Source organism: Acanthochromis polyacanthus, chromosome 1 (genome assembly GCF_021347895.1).
Source record: "Acanthochromis polyacanthus isolate Apoly-LR-REF ecotype Palm Island chromosome 1, KAUST_Apoly_ChrSc, whole genome shotgun sequence".
NCBI classification, from domain to species: domain Eukaryota; kingdom Metazoa; phylum Chordata; class Actinopteri; family Pomacentridae; genus Acanthochromis; species Acanthochromis polyacanthus.
Window position 1 is genome coordinate 47517673 of NC_067113.1, and position 21397 is coordinate 47539069.

General features: G+C 38.5%; 1 protein-coding gene across 14 annotated transcripts in view; it reads right to left on the reverse strand.

Annotated features, from left to right (window-relative positions):
* celf2 (cugbp, Elav-like family member 2) overlaps nucleotides 1-21397 on the reverse strand; it is a 302904-nt gene that overhangs the window by 20992 nt on the left and 260515 nt on the right. For 9 of the 14 annotated variants that reach the window (XM_022193739.2, XM_051947272.1, XM_051946730.1 and 6 more), the window contains 3 exons: nucleotides 11943-12104; nucleotides 9506-9569; nucleotides 2982-3116 (listed from right to left, as the gene is read on the reverse strand). In XM_022193739.2, coding sequence (XP_022049431.1) covers nucleotides 2982-3116; nucleotides 9506-9569; nucleotides 11943-12104 — 361 coding nt within the window. The remainder of the gene's footprint in view (nucleotides 1-2981; nucleotides 3117-9505; nucleotides 9570-11942; nucleotides 12105-21397) is intronic. The other 5 variants (XM_051947069.1, XM_051947027.1, XM_051947117.1 and 2 more) reach the window with 1 other exon arrangement.

Below are 21397 nucleotides of genomic sequence, written 5' to 3' on the forward strand. Positions count from 1 at the left end.
TTTTTTACTGTTTTAGCAAAAAGTCAGTGGTGCATGTTGTTTATATCTACATCAAAAACTAACTGAAAGCACTTCCTGCTGTGTCACAGTCGAACCTTTCAGTAAGAAAATACGTTTCTTTCAAATGCAGGAACAGGAAGGCACTTTTTCTTGAAAAAAAAAAAGATGAATGCTGGAAGGTCAAAGGAGAAACCACTTGTCGTTATTCTCCTTTAAGTTGAACGAGTTTGAAAGGAGGAAACGGAAGAAGAAGCACCAGAGTTCAAGGCAACTATCATCTCAAGGGAACTTATTCTCTCCACAGCCGCACTATTCTTTTATGAATCTGACTTTGATGCTTTAAAATATTACAAGTAGCACCTTTAATTAACCTTTAATTAACAAGCTGAGGCACCTCGACTCCACATAATAACTGCTCCATAAAAAAAAAAAAAAAAAAAAATCACATGGAGATGAAAACAGAGTGATTTGTTTTAAACAGGAGATATTTCACAAAAATAAAAAGCAAGTAAAACTGGAGGATTGCTGCATTCAAGGCGTAAAAAGCAGACACATATGCACAGAAAGCAGAAGAGACTCGGAGTCATTTTTCGAAGATTTGTAAATTGTGAAATTTTAAAATAATCACCCCAAAAAAAAAAAAAAAAAAAACAAAACCCACAAGCGACGAGTGAATTCAAACACAGTGGACACGAAACTCACGCGCACATACACCTGATGTGAAATGTGTGCATGTCAGCGGTGGCTTTTTTGGTGAGATGGCGGGAAAGTATGGTGCACAAAGCTTTATTCGGTTTCCAACCAACAACAACGACAAAGAAAAAAACTAAAGAAAACAGAAATGCAAAGATAGAAGCTCTTCATTTACCCTTGATCTCATCAAAGCGATGCCAACAAAGCAGGATTGCCGCTGAATATATTAAGAAATGGTGCGTAGGTAGGTAGAAAAGGGAGGCATTATGTCAGCGCATGGTGCAAAAACAAAATAAAAGAAGGAAAAAAAGAAAAACTGCTGGCCTGTCTCCATGCAGAACTGACTATATTTATCAAACTGGAGTGACGTTTTCAGCTTCACATGCAGTGGAGCGCCACTCATTCACACCGAGCGCCGAGGAGCTCAACCTGAGAGTGCACTATTCAAGGTTGGACCGACATTCAGTCATGAAGAGAGGGAGACACAGGCTGGAATTAAAAAAAGAAAAAAGTATGGAGGAGGGGGAATGAGCGGAGAGGAGGACGGGCATTCTGGGAGGGAGAGGATGAGGTGGGGCTTCATATTCATGCTCTGTTGGGAGGGAAAAAAAAAGAGAAAAAGAGCTGCTGGAGCGAGGCCGAGCCGACATAAAAGAGGGGAGGATGATGGAGCAGAAACAGGGAGGCTTGTCAGAAGACGAGGAGAAGGAAACAAGGAAAATAAAAGAGGAGAGGAAGGTGGTGATATTTAACCCTAAGCCTGGTGAATCCACGGCACAACACAAAAAAACCCAACCAAAAGTCCGTACGGAGAAACGACATTTCTACCGGAACACAAAAACACAGAAGCACAAAGAAAATACATGGGTCATTCCAGAGTTGGAGGACATTTTACCCAGCAAGTTTCAAATTATCCTACAAGAACATGCAGTCATTGTGTAAATTTATTTGTCCTGAGACCAAATATATATATATAAAAAATATTGAAAAACCAAGTAAGTCTGGAGTTCCCCCTAAATCTCTTTTTTGGTATTATTGTTTTCATTGATGTCTCTTGTAATTATGGGAGAAATATTTTTGAAATCAACATAATAATTTAAATAATTATCATGCATGCAATGTGTGTCCCACGACAACTGTTTTTCTCATGTCTCAATTTTGTTTTGTCTCATTTTTCTCATTTTGTCTTCTTTTTGTCATTGTATGTGTTGTTTTTCTCATTTTGTGTCTCGTTTTTGTTGTTTTGCATCTTGTTTCATGTCTTGTTTTTGTCTTTTGCGTCTTGTTTTTCAATTCAATTTCATTTATATAGCTCCACTTACAAGTCAAACCATCTCAAGAAGCTTTACAGAACCCACATGCCTGAACTATTGTCTTGTTTTTCTCGTTTTGTATCTTCATTTTGAATTGTTTCATTTTGCCATTTTGTGTCTTGTTTTTGTCATTTTGTGTCTTGTTTTTGGCATTGTGCCTCTTTCTCATTTTGTGTCTCGCTTTTGTCATTTTGTCTTGTTTTTCCTCATTTTGTGTCTTGTTTTTCCTCATTTTGTGTCTTGTTTTTCCTCATTTCGTCTAAACGTCAACATCATCAGTTTCCCTAAAGAATGGGTAGAGCAAAGCTATGTCCTCTCTTCTATTTTTCACATAACATTATCAGCCTTGATTGAATGTCTCACTCTACCTCATATTTTCAGGAGAAGACAAATTCTTCTTTTTTTTATTTTTTAACCTTTTTCCATCAGTCAGTTTGTCCTCTTGGTCAGCAGTAACAGCTAGCTAAATATGTAGTCTCTACTCCTGAGAAAAAGCTAACATTAGCATGCATTAGCAGCCCTGTTACTGTGATTAGAGTAGGGTTAGCAAACAAAACACGGAATAGAAATGGTACTATTGATGTGTAAGCTGAGCCAATCAAGCCTTTGATAGTTTATTACCTATTATTAACGAACATGTAGCAGAAAATTGTAAAAGAGAAGGTTTATTTTTCAAAAATTTTGAAGCCCAAATGTCCTCCAATTCTGGAATGACCCACATGCACACGCGCACATGTAAACAGTGGATGGTTTTAGGTGGTGGTGAGGCGTTCAAAGACAAGGAGGCGGCGCGTCGACGACAATAAAAAGAAACACACACACACAAACACACCATGGGGATGTCTGAGTGATGGGGACGTGTGGATGGCTGCCGGGGATCATGGGGGGCGACAACACTGGTGATAGGAGCGGTGGATAGCGGAGGCGGGGCCCCCCCACGCCCTCGGCGTCGGACCCCCCAACCTGCGGTGTTACCTGGGCTGGCCAACGCTCCCAGGGAGGCGGCGTTGGAGGACAGGGGGTTTGCGGTGGAGGGGCTGGCCGAGTTTTGGGCTGCCGCCGCCGCTGCCGCTAAAGTGGCCAGGTTCTGCAACTGCAGAGCACTCATACCTGGAGAGAGGAGCCAGAGAGGGTGGTGTCAAACCTGGGGAGGCGTGGCCGGGTCCGGGGGGGTCGGCGTGGAAATCCTTTGCACATGTACGCCTGGAAATATTCCCCTCTACTTTCAGAAAAAGTCTTTGCAAAAAAAAAAAAAAAAAAGAGAAGGATCTGCAGCGTGTGAACACTACAGCGGCTGATTTCGCTAATAAGTCCCAAACGTGTCCAAATCAGCGAAAGCAGCTGCCGCGGCGTTTAGGTTTGGGAGTGTTTCTTCGAGGCAGAAATCATCTCAGTGGTTTGGAGATTTTTTTTTTTCTGTTTAAACAACAGCAGAGGAATGCTCAGTGGAGAAAACTCTAGAAATTGCACAAGTGAGCTAACCATCCTCGACAAGTTCTGTGGGCTTTCTAGCCAATTACACCATTTTACATTCAACTGGAGCTACTTTTTGCTCCGATAGCTTTTGCTTGTGTAAATAAGTCTAATGAGGAGCTGAATATCTACATTAATTACTTCTTATAGGAGTCTGACTGATATGAGAGTTGATCATTGAACATTGGAACAGTCCTACTTTTCTATGGAAACACCACAACCACTGCCAAGAACAAAGAAAAATCTAAAGAAAAAAATGTGTTTTGTGCAGCACAAATCCTAATAAAAGAAAAAACTAAAGTTGAACTCTTTGATAATTCATGTGACAAAAATAAAAAAAAGCTGAAATTAACGTTTTAAACAATCTTCCAAGTGCACACATTTAATAGCAAAACTACAAAAAATGTTGGCTCTACATGTTTACAGATGTTTTAAAACTTTTATTCTAGCAGTTTCTGCAAACTAGGTGTTTTCCAGCATGGATCTACAACAATGTTTCACCATGCAGAATGGATCTCCAACAACTTCCTGCTCTGTGTGCTGTTTTTAAACCATGCCACATTTTATTTACTGATAAATGTGGTCGAATCTTGTATATTTTGGGTAACTTTTTGAACTTGGACATATAAAATGATTTTAACGAAATGTCCCAACTTTAAACTTAGATTTGGGGACTGTCATCAAATAATTCGGTTTGTACAGTTTGTGGAAGATAAATGGCGCCATTTTGGCTATTTTTAAAGAAAACATTAAAAACTCTCAAACCCTACAGCAGTTTTTATGGTTCAGAGGGTTAATGTCGCACATTTTTAGTAATAATCACCTTCAATTGAACTGCGACAGATGATATGAGCAGGATTTTTCACAGTTAATTTCCTTTTTAAAGGAGATATCCAACCAAAAACGCCAGACACATCAGTCTTTTCATATCAGTCAGGCTCCAGTTTCGATGTCAAACGCTTAAGACCTTCGACTATAAGCCAGATATTAAAGCTCTGTCCTTACATTCGGTGTATTTCAGGGCCCCTGCAGGCTGAACTCTCCTCATTGTTAATCCTCTTCCTGGCATTAGCATATGGGCCCGTACTTAAGCATAATTAACGACTACATGCCAACACCTAAATGATGGTGAAGCAAAGGCTATAAAACACCATCTGCGAGTACAAAACTCCACATTTCACCTTGCCGCCATCAAGACGCGTGTGCGTGTGTGTGTAATAAAAGAAACCTAAAGCAAACAGAATCAGTCATCAGTGCAGAAATGGGTTCTTACCAACAGGAGGAGCCTTTTCGTCTGACTCATGAGCTGGTTAGGAGTTAATAAAAGGGTGTCAATGTGAGGTGTATGCGTCGTATATACAGTCTTTGTGTATATACAGCACCATGGGGGAAACACACACACGCACACATACACTCACACAAAAAAGACGCACACAAACAAGACACCATGAGCGAGAATCCATCTTGTTTGAGGTGAATGACATCCAAAAAAACAAAAACAAAACCAAGAGATCCTTCAACCCAGACAGACCCCCCAAAAAACTGAAACAACACGCGGCTGGATTCGCTTGGAAAAGTGTGCAGAAACAACGTGTGTGTGCTCGCCGTAAACGAGCGTGTACATTCGTGAGACAACTTCTTTTTCTGTTTTTTGTTTTAAACTCACTCATGAGCGCACCGGAGCCAAAACCAATCTTGTTTTTCAAAGCGATTTTCTCCAATTTTCTGCGATACATCAAAAGCCAAAATGGATTTCTATTTCTACGCAAGGTGGGAATAAAACAGCCTTCACTCTATCACACTCGGTGAAACACTGAACCCCCCCTGCACTAGTTCAGACGGTGTTTTTGTTATTTTTTGGGTGGTGTCGGTGCTGCCGGGTCAGGCGGACTCATTCCTGACACGACAGAGCAGGTTGCACAGAGAGAAGCTCTTTATTACTAGAACCTAAAGAATGTTTTGCGTTCTGCGGACCTCCTTTTACTTTCTGGACGGTGGTTGATAGGATGGGAGGCAAAGATCTTTGCTATACTTCCCCCCCTCTAATTTCCTTCACATTTTTTCCTTCTAAAGCCCTTTTCAGACATGGGATACGCAACATTTCTGGTAAAGCTACAACAGAAATAGACAAGATTTGTTACTCACGTGTGACTGGAATACATTCATAGAAAACTAAATCTAAACTAATAGCAACTTTATGAAACTGCCCAAACAAGCAATAGCCAACTTTATTTACTACTCTGCCGATCCTTAAAATGCAGGACAAACAGGCTGAGAAACACTTTTTACTCATGGTCCATCAGACTGCTGAACTCAAAACAGTGTCACTTCTGATAATGTTTATGTGCAATCTCCTGCCCACATTTATTCTATTTTATTAGTTTTTATTTGATCTTATTACCTCCTCATTGTACTGTATATATCTTGCCTCTTTTGCATATATTGGAATTCTTAATATAGTTTTGTTTTATATGTTCATTTGATTTTGTTTGTATTGTCGCTAATTTCGCTTAGCTAATTCAGCACCGCTGCACACTACATAGGTCATGTGATTCAGTGTCCGTACATAACGTACACGTGCGTAACACAAGCCTGTGCTCAACTCCAGTGTAATTTTTTATCCAATATTTCATCCATTGGAAATCATACAATGACTGAGCAGCCTTGACGGAGTACTGCACCCGGAGCGCTTTTTTAAATTGTTGTTAAATCTCAGTAATCCGACCCGTTGTTGAATATTTCAGTTTGTAAAAGATATGAAACTACTGAACAAAGTCAACAAGAAAGGCAGTTTCTGATTTTTAAACTGTCTCTTTCGCTCTTTGTGATGTTTTGGGGCTGAAACATGGAAAAAGTCGTCAATAAATCTCTTCACACAACTCCAAGTCCAGCAAACGCAGACTTGTTAAAAGTGAAATGTTACTTGGTTTGACCTAAAGAAGTAAAGCCGACATGTTGAGATGCTGTCAGATTAAAGGAATGCATGTCTGAAAGGGACTTTATTTACTCCTTTTCTGTTGCCACTTTCTTCTTTCTCGTCTTTTCTATCTTCATTCTACCTTCTGTTCCTTCTTTGTCTTTCGATTCCTTCATCGTACTTCTTTCCTTTGTCTTCCATTACTCCTTCCCTTCCTTTACCTTCCTCTTTCATACATCTATCTTTTCCCCCAACCTTGAACTTGTTTTCTGTTACTCAATCCAAACAAAATCCTGCAGCATTCCACCTTCTATCTTTGTCTCTCAGTGCAACCTCCTTTCCCCCCCTCCGTCTCAAAGCAGCTCTACACCAATTCTTCCTTGCATTTGTCAGAGGTCATCTCCCTCATTGAACGTACATTTTCAAGACACTTATGAAGAGGAGGGGAGAACAGAAAAGAAAGAAATGGGGAGCCGGCAGGAGATAAAAATAACTTGGTTGGAGAGGAATAAAGTAGAGACGTAGCCAAAAAAGAGACAAATACGTTGGGTTTGGGAGTATCCGGGCAGTGCAGATGGCGGAGTGCATATGTGTGCGAGGATGCATGCGTGTGCAGCCGGTATGGCATCGCCGGGCCGCACCAGGCTGGCGCTGGCAGCAGCTAATTGAATGCTCATTGGCGTAATTGAAGCCTCTCAGCTCGGCGGCTCGTCGTGTTAAAGACCGGGACCAGATGTCATTCAGCTGTCTCACATCTCCTGCCAATCACTAACGCTCGCCGCAGATGGAGGACCAACAGATCTCCAGATTCAGACGCCCTCGCTTCCAAATCCCAGAGCCTATTTGTCGGCGCGAGTGTTGTGTTTGTAAGGGGAGAAAAAAAAAGGAAGAAGTGTGTTTGAGAAATTTAAGAAAAACGCAGCCAGGAGACGGGAGGAAACTGCGACGGAAGGACGCAAGATGGGGCTCGAAGCTTTTGAAAAACTAGGTGCAATTAAAGAGCCGACACGTTGATAAGAAACCAGAAGAGGAGCAAGAGAAGGAAAAGAGAGCTGTAGAGGTGAGATGGAAGAAGGTGGGAGGTGGAAGAGCATCTGTGGAAAAAAGAGGCTTAAAATAAAAAAGGAAAAGAGAGGAGTTTAATGGAAAGAGAGAAGAGAGAGTATCCACGGGTCCCCGAAAGTCTGAAATAACCTAAATTTAAAGCCCCCAAAAAATGATATTTCTTAAAGACAGAGATTTTATCTTGTTCAACATTTAATAGGAGAGCTTCTTGGCACGCTCAAGGCTCAGATTAATACAGAACTGGGTTAATACAATATGCATTTTTTATTGCAGCAGCTCCACTTAGGAGAATTACTGTCCCGCGCCACTTCATTTCCTTGTGTCCTTCTTATCCAGTCCATTTAGAGTTTCAAAACTTTATCGTCTTCTTTTTAAAATTGGCTGCTAAATCTTTTAGGCTTTAATCCTTTGAACCCCAAAATACCAGGAGGTTTGAAAGGAATATTTTCTTTGTTTTGTTTTTTTAATCATAAAATTAGACTAGTTATCAGCTGGAAACTGTAAAAACCAAATGGATTGTATGATTTTTCACTCGCTTGTGAAGTATTGTTTGGTTAGGAAACATATTCTTATCATGATATTTAGAATATTTAGACATTTTTAAGCAGTTTTTTTAAAAAAAAAACAAAAAACATTTGCCACAATCAGAAACTGTAAAAAGATGGAAAGATTGTCAGATTGGGAAATTTCCCATGTTCTTTGAAGTACTCATTGGTGACCATTTTTAACTATGCTGTAATTTATGATTCAGTTAGGTAATGCATTCAAAACATGATTTTTAAAACTTTTTAAAGTTGTTATCTTTAAAATAACACCATTTGTCACACCCAAAAACTAAAAAAAAAAAAAAAAAAAAAAGATAGAATTGTCAGAATTGGAACTTTCCCATGCTCCTTGAACTACTCATCTGTGAAACTGTTTGAAATTGAAGAAATTACAAACACTAATTTCAACAAAATCACTTTATTCTACATAAATTAGCTTAAAAATACCAATAATAAACCATTCTCAGCTTTATCTGAGCTTATATCTTGCCATTTCTTCAAAATCACTTTGTTCTACATGTCTCATTTTTAAAAAATGGACATAAATAAAGCCTTTGCATTAACCCAATTCTGTAAAAAACAAAAAATTCTGGAGGTCTCTGTCTAAGTGTGAAGCCATTAGTAGCTCAGTTGTGACAAAGAGTCATGTGACAAAAATTCAGAAACCTTTGGGTTGAACTGCAGGCTGTGTTTACACAGAGCAGACAGGAGACAGGTCGTAAATTATCTATAATATATAGAGTCACAAGTTTTATTTCCAGTATTGGTAACACTTGTGTGCACTTGAAAAAATGTTGTGCGTGTTGATTGGAAGCTTTTTCCATGCTTTTGCAAAACTAATAATCACAGAAACGTAACTTTGTTTTTTGCTTTCGAAATTAATTATTCTTCACTGAAGACATTTTTAAGTTCCCTCTACTTCTAGTCATAGTCGTTCTGTTTCACCTTTAAAACGTCCAGAAACTGCCCAGAGGGTTAAACGTGCATAAAAGGGTTTAAATTTGCTTTGAACCTGCAGATACTCTTTGAAAAAGAAAAGCAGAAGCTCAGACGACAGATCAGAAAACCCTCCACAGCCGGAGAGCAGTAGATGGCGCCAGGCCGCACGACAAGACTTCCACCCAACGGAGTCCACTTTTTCTCCACCATTTCTCTGCACTCCCTTTTTCTCTCCTCTATTTTCCGTGATTCATCCATCCCTGACAAAGCCTCGGTGCTACTGTTACACGCCCAGGGCACAACTCTTGTCTGGCCTCATTAAAAGATCAAGACAAATCTTAGCAACAGTTAATAAATCTTCAGGGCAAAGATCTCTCTTTACTCCACCACGCGAGTTCATCTGTTATGCTCTTTGGTCCTCTTTTAGAAGTCTGTGAGAAAAGAAAAAAAAAGAAACGAAAAGAAAAAAAAAAAACAACAGAGAGGCGCAACAAAGAAAGAGTCGACTGCCGCGGTAGATCGGAGTTTCAGGGGAGTCTATCGACAGAGTTTTGACTCACCGGCCATCTGCTGGATCCCGCTGAAGGCTCCCAGGTTACCGGAGGAGGTTGCCTGCTGAAGCAACTAAAAAGAAAAGAGAAGAGACGAGGCGGAGACAGAAGAAGAAGAAAAAAAGAAAGGGAGAGTGAGGACGGGTGCACAGCCAGAGAGTATACACGTCTTTAGCATGCTACGCTGACGAGCTAAACTCGTAATGAGCGGTTTAGCAGTGCGGTTTTTGCATCGGTGCTCGATGAGTAAATGAGCTGCTAATATAGTTTGATCTCTCCTCTAAGCAAACACTATTATTTTTTTGTATTCCACCACGAGTCTCCCAGACAAGTTGAGCATGAAAGCTCTAATCTAGCCGACTAATTAGATTCCAAAACAAAAGTGGAATGCTGATGCTGTCAAAAACTCATCCTTCAAAGACTTGAATTAACAGCAAATTAACATCTTGTTTCTATTGTGTGATTTCTGTTTCTTCTCCTCCAGAATAGAGCTTAATCTTTTCATAAAACGGAGGATTGGAAGAACACTGGAACGCCACCCCGTAAATAAATCAACATCTGCTAAAGGTGCAAATTGCAAAAGCAGACTTCTGAGATGTGTGTTTCTACAGGAAGTTGTTAATTAGAAAAAAAACTGAGGAGCAGATGAGTGAAGGGTGAGCGGCAAAAACTTTTGGGACAAGGAGAAGACAAAGGGTGGAGAGAATGAGGTGTCTGAACCTTCGAGCGAAAAGCAAGAAACTCGGTAACTTTCCAATCAAACAAATCAAGCGGTGAGAGTCTCAGATGCTGTGCAGCTGAGTCCAGTCCCAAATTGGGGATCAGTGGATTCCCAGGGGCTCAGAACAGGGGGTTTATGGTTTAATTCCACAAAAAGAACCAAGAATTTATCAGAATTACAGAATATATAGATTGTACAGAGTAAAACAAGCCTGTATCTGAGAAATTTTGCTTGATACTTTGAGGAGGACGACAAATTAACGTGCAAATTTTTTATTTTAATATGGAAAACTTGCACCAAAATATATTTTTTTGGCATTTAATGTCCTTCCCATTGGCTTTTTTGGGTTTAATTCCACAATAAGCAGCCAGAATTGATCAGAATCACAGTATAACCATAATGTCAAATAGAAATGTAATGGTTTTGTTTCAATATTTGCTGCAGAACAAGTAATTATGGTGTAAAGTATGTTCATTTAATACTTTTTTAGGCCAAATTTAAGGTGCTGAATTCTTGTTTTGAGCCAAAACTGCAGAATTTCTCCAAGTTTTAGTCACGTTATCAGATTTATTCTGCAAAACTGACACTTAATCTTCCTTTTTATGCATAAATTCAACCATAATCATGTCTTATGTGACGGACATTTAAAAAAATTCAATAAATACAGTGAGGAATTTCAGACTTTGCAGATGCATCGATTAAAAAAAAAACAGAAATTAAGATGCATTCTGATTATTTTAAAGCATATTTGCTGCTTCATTTTTGTCCTTCAACAAAAAACAACTTATTGGCAATTATTTTCTATCCCATTTGGTCTGCACATTTTTTGGTTTAATTCCACAAAAAGCACCGAGAATTTATCAGTTACAGTAAAACCATTATGTGTCTGAAAAATTAAACGGTTTTGCTTTAATACTAGTAATTATGATGTAAAATTATACATTTTTTCTCCAAATTTAAAGTGCTACATTCTTGTGTTGCACCAGAACTGCAGAATTTCTCCAAGTTTTGATCACTTATCACCTTTATGCGGCATAACTGACACTGAATCTTCCTTTTTCTGCATAAATACAACAATAACCATGTTTTATGTGATGGATATTGGAAAAAGGCATTAAATACAGGTAATAATTCCAGACTCTGCAGATTCAGGAGTCATTGTGATTATTTTAAAGTGTATTTGTTGCTTCATTTTTTCCTTCAGCACATGGACTGCATCATTTTTTTTTTTTGCTAATCTCGCAGATGTTTTACGGTTTTCGCGGCTTCGCAACATCTGGAATTCAATATCACGACAAACAAAGGCTCCTAAACGCGTCGAGGATTTCATTAGAAAGATGGAGATTTCTCCGGATCGCAATAAAACACAGTTAGAGGCGTCGGTGTTTGATCTGCTGTGAAATGTTCGGAGACGTCGGGACATAAAACATCGTCATCGGGGAGCCTTAAATCCAATTCAGAGACCTCATTTTCTCAGTTGTGCTGCTCTCCCAGGAGGTGAGGATGGAGGAGAGGGAGGGAGATGATGGGGAGGAATTACAGAATAAAAAATAAAAAAAGGAGGACAGAAGTGAGGAAGGATGCTTATTGGGGGGGTATTTTTTTGTTTTGCATGTTCTCGGTTGGGGCACTGACTGCGGCGGCGTTGGCCACGGGGCTGCAGTAAGGGGTGATGGAGGAGGAGGTGGAGGAGGTGATGGAGGGCGAGGCGGCGGCGCTCCTTACAGCCAGATACTGAGGGGTGAGGCCGCCCAGCCCCGTCAGACTCCCCCAGGTGGTGGCGCTGTTCAGCTGCTGCATCTGCTGCGCCAGCTGCTGCTGCAGACGCCGCTGCTCCTTGTCCTTCTGCGTGTCGGCGAACTTCACCACGATGGGAGACGAGCAGCCCTGGAGGAGGAGGAAGGAGAGACGCAGAGGAGAGAGGAGGAACGAGGAGGGAGAATAAAGAAGGACAGATGAAATGGGTAAGAACAAAGACAGCAGGAGGATGGAAAAATGAGCCGAGAAAAAGAGACAAAACAAGACAAGAAACAGGAGATGGATGGATGGAGATGAAAAGAAAAAGGCAAGAAGAGACGACAAGAGGACAGAAAAATGAGGCACAAGAACAAAATAAGAAGAGGAGAAAGTAGAAGAAAGGAAAAGAATGAAAAAGAGATAAAAGAAGACAATAAACAAGAGATAGAAAGATGGAGACAATTAAGAGACAACGAGGACAGAAAAATGAGATGAAGAAGAAAGAAGAAGAAACAGAGCAGAAATGAAAACAAAACAAAGAACAAAACAGAAGGATGGAGAGGAGAAAAAGCAAGAAGAATTTACAATGGAAAGAAAAAGGGAAAGTTACAGAAGAGAGGAGTTGAAGAAGAAAAAAGAGATGAGAACATGAAAGAAAGAAGAGAAGCAAAAAATTAAAAAGTGGAGACGAAACGAAAAGAAATGAGATGACAGGATGGAGATGAGAAGAAAAAGCAGGAAGAGGGCAAAAATGAGACGTGAAGGAAGAGTAATTAGAGAAAGTAGAAGAAAGAAAAGGAATGAAAAAGATACAAAACAAGACAAGAAACAGAAGATAGAAGGATGGAGATTAGAAGGAAAAGAAAGAAATGAGATGAGGAGAAAAAGATGGAAAGTTGTAGAAGAGAGGCCCAAGGAGTGGAAGAAGAGACAAAAGAGAGAAAAGAGAAGAGCAGAGAGGAGGGGAAAAGGAGGAAGAATAGACAGTAAGATTACTGCAACTAAAGTATTGTTTTGTACGCTGACTGTAAAACAACAAACAAAAACAGGTCCAAACTGTAGATAAAGTCCACATCAAAAGCTGTATTTTTGGTGTTCTTACTATAATTTTTTGGTGTATATTAAATTTCCTGTATGTAAATCAGCTAAAACATTATTTTGCAGGTATTTTCACAGCTTTTAATAGTTACAGCATGCCACCGTTTTTAAACATCTTCTTAAAACACATTTTTGTTGTTCATTTGTTTTACATTAAACTAGACCGCTTTCTTGCATCATCAGCTAAAATGTCATTATTTTGCAGGTACCTCCTGTAATTTGTGTTTGTATTTCTATTAAAATCACAGAAAATATAGTATTAATTCATTTTACATATTAACTGTATAAAAAGAGTGTACATGAAGTCCACATCAAACGCACATGTTCAGTGTTATTTTTACAATAATTTGTTGTACATTAAATTTAAGCTAAAATGTCACTAATTTGCAAGTATTTGATATTTTCAGAGCTTTTGGTGTCTTTCTAAAACATATTTGTGGTGTTATTTTGTCATTTTACATTAAATTAGACCACTTTCTAATATTGAAATAAGCTAAAATGTCATCATTTTGCATTTGTTTTCACAGCTTCTCGTATTCCACTGCTCTTTAGCATCTTTTTTCAACATATTTTTGCCAGATTTGACAGCTTTTTGTTCCACTCAGACACAAATAAACCCAAAAGGAGTCACAGAAGTGCCTCTGCTCAGATCAGTCTGCATGTATTTCTGTATTAACTAACTTTAGTGAAGAGGGAATCTTTTCTTCATTAAAAAAAGCCCTTAACATTCACACGTGTGACACAGAGTGGCACAGGAAAGTCGATTCTAAAGCCAGCAGGGCTTTCTTCTTCTCCTTCCTCTTCCCCCCGCAAGGGCTCAGTTATCTCTGAGTCCAGAACGGTTTGAGCAGAAGCAGATTTCCTGACTTCTCCAACTATTTCATCATCCCGTACGAGCACAGACTTGCTGCAGAGGGTGTTAATGTGCGAGCGGAGGCAGCAGGAAAGATTTTACAGATCTGGACAATCAGCCGGCCGGCGCTGGATCTAATTGTCCGAATTGGAAACGAACGAGGCGAACGTCGGACATCCGACGAACAAACACGACACGAAGGAGAAGGCGGTGATAAAAGCTGCAGCGACTCGGTGATCTATCGCACAATCAAAGCCTGACTGGGGGCAAATCCGTCGGAAAACAAAGGCAGCCTGCCACGGGAGGATGAGGGAGCGTTTGATTGAACGTTTAGTTGGAGGCAGCGACTCGGATACTCAGTGGAGGAACTTTAGATTTCTGTCAGAGAGGAAATGTGTCGGTGCAGGTGTTTAAATGAACCCAGAGTCCTTCAGTGTTTATCAGGGACGAGAACCGTGAAGAATCAACCAGGATTTAAGCAGTAAATCCAAACAAATGTACAGTTTTAGGTCCAATTCAAACATCTGCTGGTGTATTTGCATATTTCCCAGGATGCAATGCATTTGATAAAACTGCAAAAAAAAGTAGTTTTTGTGATAGAACCTCATTTTGTTCATCTACATGTTTCCTATTAACTGATTAATAATGTCTTTAAGTCAAGACAAATACACAGTTTTGTGTCAAGCTCAAAAATCTGCTGGTGTATTTGCATATTTCCCAGCATACAATGCATTTGAAATGACTGCAGTAACAAAAGTTTCATGATGGAACCTCATTTTATACATTTAGATATGTTTTATATGACTACAGCTGCAAATCAACTTTATTTTCATTAGAAAATTAACTGTTTTTTAACAGAACAGAAAATATTCACATTTAAGAAGCTAAAATTAAATAGACTTTTTCTTAAAAAACGACTCAAACTGATTAATAGTTGTCAACTATTACAGTAATCTGCTAATTGATGAATCAGTTTACTGTCAGAACACAAAAGAAACCAGGAAATATCCTTTTTTAAGTAGCTGAAATAACAGAATTGAGACTTCTGATATGACATCAAACTCCAGCTGAACATTTGAAAATATCTCATATACTTGAAACTTCATTCAATCCAACTCTACAAAACTCACATTTATGATCTCTGCAACAACGAACCCCGGTATTCTAATTACAGCCACTACAGTCCAGGAGTTGAATGAAGCTCTCACTTCCTCTTTTTGTTAATTTTTCAAGACTATTTGAGGCTGCTGATGTTTTTAGGTATTTGCTGCTGATGGGAGTCAGTAAAAACCTCGCTGCTGGGTGTAATTACACCTCATGTTGCGTAAAAATAAATCTGCAAACTATCCGATTTGTTCCAAATTGGCCGCTTTTGAACGCGAGCAGCAGGGGGCGACGTAACGGCTTCACCTATCGACGGGCGGCGGAATATTCCACGAGTCCCCCGCGGATTGTTTAAGAACACGGAGGATTTACTAATAACACTGGTCCAGCGTCTTGAATGGTCCCTGGATTCATATATTTTTAACAATAATTAACTCCAGCGGTGAAGCATCGATTTCAGTCCTGGAGACACATTTTCATGTCTTAACAAAATAAAAGCCTCACAGGAAGCTTCTCTCACTGGGAGACTTCTCTTCAGAGATGAAAATGGTTTCGAAAATGTTGTTTGTGTCGATTCAACTGACAAATCTCCACAAGAAAAAAAAACAAGCTACTTTTAGATACATGTATTTTGTGGTTGTTTTTGGTTATTTTTTGTGTGTCTTCAGGGTGACTAAGCCTCTTTGTAGTTGTTTTTGTCTCTGTGGTTGTTTTTGGCCTCTTTTTAATAATTACCTCCGCCAGGAGGTTATGTAATCACCGGAGTTTGTCTGTCCATCTGTGTGTGTGTGTGTGTGTGTGTGTGTGTGTGTGTGTGTGTGTGTGTGTGTGTGTGTGTGTGTGTGTGTGTGTGTGTGTGTTTGTCTGTCAACAGCATAACTCAAAAAGTTGTGGACGGATTTTCACCAAATTTGTACAAAATGTCCGGAAGGCCAAAAGTAACATTCGATCACATTTTGGAGGTGATCCGGATCACCGTCTGGATCCAGGATTTTTTTGAAGGACTTTGTACAATTATTGAGCGAGGTCGCTGCAACAATCCCAGGCGACGGGCAAATCCCAGGCGACGGGCAAATCCCCCGCGGCAGGTTCGGGCTTCCCGGGCGAGTCGGGACTGACAAAACGAAGCGGCGGCGACGCGTACGGCAACGGTACGTGCGTGCGGCGGCGCCGCCTGCAAAACTCTGTGCTGTTACACTGTACATGCATGTTATGCTTTCTGCACACTGTTGAAACTCAATACAATCCGTCCTTGACTTTTTGAGTTATGCTGTTAACAGACAGAGACAGACAGATGGCCTGGCGGAGGTCTGCGCTCTCCAAGTGCTTTTCTAGTTTCATATGTTATTATGGTAATTTGAAGTCTGTTTTTAGTTTTGTGTCTCGTGGTTGCTTTCGGCCTTTTTTCCAAATAATTTTGTAGGTCTTTATGGCCATTTTAAGTCTTTTGTGGTTGTTTTTCATAACTTTGTGGACATTCTGAATATCTGTGGTTGTTTCTGCCTTTTCTGGGTTGTTGTGTCTCTTTGTGTTCATTTTTTTCGTCTCTGTGGTTGTTGTAAGCTTCTTTATGATCATTTTGTGTTTCTTTATGGTCGTTTTAAGTCTCTATGTAGTTTTGCGTCTCATTGCAGTTGTTTTGGGCCTGTTTGTGATTATTTTGTGTGCATTTACAGTCATTCGTTTCTGCCGTCGTCTTTGGTAGCTCTGCATCTTACTGTGGTTGTTTTGTGTCTATATGGTCATTCAAAATTCACTTTTTGGCCAAACTTTTATAGCTACTATCATGATTTTTGACATCTATCTCATAATTCAGATTTTAGTGTCTTACATTGTTGACTTGTGGTTTTGGTTGCACCACTGAAGACTGTGTGTACAAATTAATGAACCTGCAAAATTTCAGGGCTCCAAGCTTCATTTTTTTTCTCAAGTTATCGCTTTTCAAACATTGATCTAGAGAAAAAAAACAAGGCATAAATTGACGTGTCGGCACCTTCTTGAGGGATTTCTAACCTTAAAAATGAAAGTTTCCTATGAACCCAGATGGTCATTCACCACTTCTTGTCCTCAAGTCACACTGATTTCTGATTGATAGATGGGTCGGGCCGACATGACATCACAACGACCCGTAGTCATGGCAACAAGCACCTGGCATAATTACAGCATCCAGGTTTATCATTATGTAATTACAGGATGTGGATAAAAGCACCTCAGCTCTGCTCCAGGCTGTGATCTGACCTCATTTCAGTGTCTGCCCGCCAAAATAAAAGCACAAACTTTTGTGTGCGACAAAAGTTCCAAACTTGTGATTAACCAGGAGTTCACTGGGCTAATAAACCCGACTCCCCGAAGCCAAACTCTCCGAGACAACCATGAAGACAGCATCACACATCGCTTCCCATCTTCCCCCCAAAAAACACTCACGCTGACTGAACTTAGAAGCCGCGGTCCGTTTACCTTGAAAATCAATCTCTCATAGCTTTCAGGAGAGTTTATGTGCTCTGAACCTTCTCCGTCTCATTTATTTGCCGCTCACAGAGCCTTTAAATGTCAACCCGTGTTATCTTCCGCTGCTAATGGGGAGGCGGGAGGCTGGCATAGCTCATAGGAGTTTACACGGCGTGTCTGAGTTTATTCTGCATGTTTGCTTCGACTTATTGTTCCAAAAAATGTCTTTTCATGCACAAAACACAAACAAAAACAGTGTCACAAACTGATTCTACACATAATGTACATGGGACAGTAACCTAGATGACCTTCAGCAACCTCAACATCTGTTTTTATTATTTCTACAGTACAAAAGAAAAAAATCTGAACTGTAATTTTATTGGCGTTTTACAGATTTCTCTTCTTTTGATAAATGACAGATAATAATTAATATAACCAGAGAAAATTTAAGACTTTTTAAATTTACATGTTAACCTTCAAAAAACCTGACATAACAGTTTATTAGAATATACATTCTATATATGCCTTTTTACACATTGTAATTATCTCCTTTATCACATTTTACAACGGTAAAATTCTAGTTTTTACTGCATTCAATTTAGCAGAAATAATCTTTGTTTAATAAAAAGATTTGCCATTATTTGAAAGAAAAATAGGTATAGAAAGGAATGAAAAAAGGTAAATAATGTTTTACCATTATTAACATGTTTTGTAATATTAAAGAAAATAAAAAGTCAAATTACAGAAAATTGTTTTTTCAAATAGTAACTTCCTTTAAAATATTTTTGTGCAATCATAAAATTCCACAGTTTTTACAATATTGATCAGCAAAGAATAAGCATTATTTCACAAATATTTACTTATATTTAAAAGAAAATTTCTGCACATTATAGACTGAAAATGATGCATAATTTTTAACATAACTGTATTTTAACAAACAGTAATTTGCTCTTTTACAACATTTACCCATGAAATGCCACTATTTGCACTGCATTTAAAATGGAAAAATTTAAATACTTTTACAATATTTGGAATGAAGCAGTATTCCACTGTCTTTTACATTTCTTTTCTGGCTCAGTTTTATTTTCTTTTTGGTCTTTTTTTTTTACACATCATTTAATATTTTATTTTCTCAGTTCGTTGGTATTTTGAGTAAAAGCTACTGTTTATTGTTTAACTTCCTGCTATTATTTGACTGTATTTGAATGATCAATTTCAGATTTTTAACATAGAAATGAGCAGTTGCAGACGTACACGTTTAAATGTTTCAGTGATTTCATAAATGAGTTTTGTCTTTGTGTCGTCACACATTTGAAGCTACATGACGATTAAACTAAAGCTTGACTTTAAATAATTAAATCACAAATCAAAGCAGAATATCCATCAGAAAAAAGACTAATTAGATTATTTCCAAACTTTAAAGTATTTTGAATAATTTTGAATTATTCTTGGTGTTATTTGTTCGAGGACAACATCAGAAAGAACCGGAGAACCAGATGATCCGATATGTGACAAACACGCAGCGCTGGAAAATAATTATTAGACCACCTGCTGTTTTCTTTACAAAAACGACACAACGGGCCTTAAACGCTGATAATTCTGTTGGTATTTTATCACAGTGGTTAAATAATTACAGCAGCTTCTAAAAGACGGGAAAAACTAATCTCATAATGAGTTCCTGCAGCTTCGTCTACTTGGACGGTGGAAAACCTGTTTTCCTGCAAAAATCCTTCCCAATGTTGCTTCACACACGTTAGTAACGAGAAACTAAATAATTAAACAGTAAAAAAGGGATTATTTGCATTTTTGTTTGGGATTTTAGACTTCATCTGGAAGGTCTGACTCTGAAACTTCACCAATTCAGTGCAAGCAAAAAGGATGAAGTTTATTTTTTCAGAGTTCTTTTGTAAATCGGAGCCATTGTTGCTCCAGAGAATCCACATCCGCTGAATGAAACATGTTTTCATTTACTGAATAAAAAGCCTTTTTTTCTACCGCCTGCAGTCTGACTTTAACCTCACAAATCCCAGTTTAACCCTGTTCAAGTCTCAGAAAGCTTCAGAAGCTTATTAAACCGCTGCCAGTTCAACTTTATACTGGATTGTTTGTGGTTCAGTTTGTTGAATTGAGCTGCTTTTCTTCTTAATGAGGGCAGAAAAGCATAATATTTGTCATTATAATAACAAATTAAAACAATATAATTCAACAGCACCATGAAGCCTCCAGACAATACAGCAGCATTCATTTCATTTTATACTGCGATACTAAATATGCAGTCAGTTAAAAAGCTTGTGTAAATAAACTCAGTTTATGGCAAATACACTGTAAAAAAATGTCAGTTTTTTAAAAACAAAATTCTTTGGTATTTTATGAATTTTTCCCTCTAAATTAGAAATAATGTCAAATAAAATCACTGAAACGAAACCGCAACATACTGTTAAAATGTTAAAAACGTCCAGATTAAAAAGCTTAATCATAATTTGAAGAATGCAAAAAATATTTTTAACTACCCTTAAAAAAATAATTTTTTTTCCCTCTTGTGGTAAAATTACAGATAAAATGCCAAATATTTTATACTTTAAATATGAATTCATTCTTTTACAAAATTTGACCATCAAATTACAGTTTTTTCACTCAAAAATTAAGTTTTTTAGCAGATATTTGCCATTTTTAAAGAAAAAAGTCCAATAAAGACTGAAAACTGCTACATGAAATTTTCATTTCATTTTTACCTTTTTTTAATCCAAATTTGTTTCGTTAAATTTCACAGAAGTCAAAATGTAAATAATATAAAAATAATCAGTGTCTATCAAAAATCTGTATTTCTTTTACAAATATGAATTCATTCTTTTACATTTGACCATTAAACTTTTTTCAGTCAAAAATATTGTTATTTGACAGATATTTTGCATGATTTGAAAGGCAGATTATGCACTTTAAGGACTGACTAACAGTAAATGACTTATTATGCGATCGGGTCCGTTTATTTGTCTGTCTGTGTGCGTCTGTGGACAGGATTTCTCGGAAACTACTTGTCGGATCTTCATGAAATTTTCACCAGAGGTGGATCTTGGCCCAGGGAAGACTTCATTCAAATTTTGTGTTGATCTGGTTAAGGATCGGGATTCCGGATCCGGATTTAGATTTTCCAACTTCGTATCATCTTCCCTTGGCAGAGGTCTGAAATCTTGGATTGATCTCGTTTTACAGATGCGTTGAAGACAAAATTCAGCAAAATCACAATAAAAATATTCAAGTATTTTTTAGAAATACGTGACTAAAAGGTAACTATTTTACTGTATTTGACTAAAAAAAAGAGATTATTTTACAGATATTTGCCATTTTCACAGTTTTTTAATGTTACATCGTGTTTTAAGATGATTCTGGCATCTTTTCTGTCAAATTTTTATTTCTTTGTCACAGCATTTTATTATTTTTTTACAGTGTACATGCAACAGCTTTAACTGACTCCTTCTGTTAAAATGTAATTAATCTAATCTCATTCTTCAGCCTTCCAGCCTCCTTTTCCTCACTACAGTGGACAGATGTGTTTGTTGACTATTTAAGCAGACGCTGTTGTGTTTTCTCTCACGCTCTACTGAAGCTCTCGTCTAAATGCGCTTGAACACTCCTGCATTTACGTTGTGTTGTTGGATAACATGCACTCTTTAGTGTCATGCAGAAAAACGGGAAAACAAAAATCAGCGTCTCTGCACGTGTGGCGTCTTTACGAAGGGAGTGAACGATGTAAAGCACAAATCAACACAAGCGACCCCCTGAATTACCCGCCTCGCTCGCATCCGCTTTCATTACGGCCCTGACATTATTCAAGCGGGCGCGCGTGCATGAGCTCGTCCAGGGGCGCGCACGTGAATGTCACGGCGTAATGAGAATGGATATGACAGTGACGGAGGCCATCAATTTCTAAAAAAGCACCGGT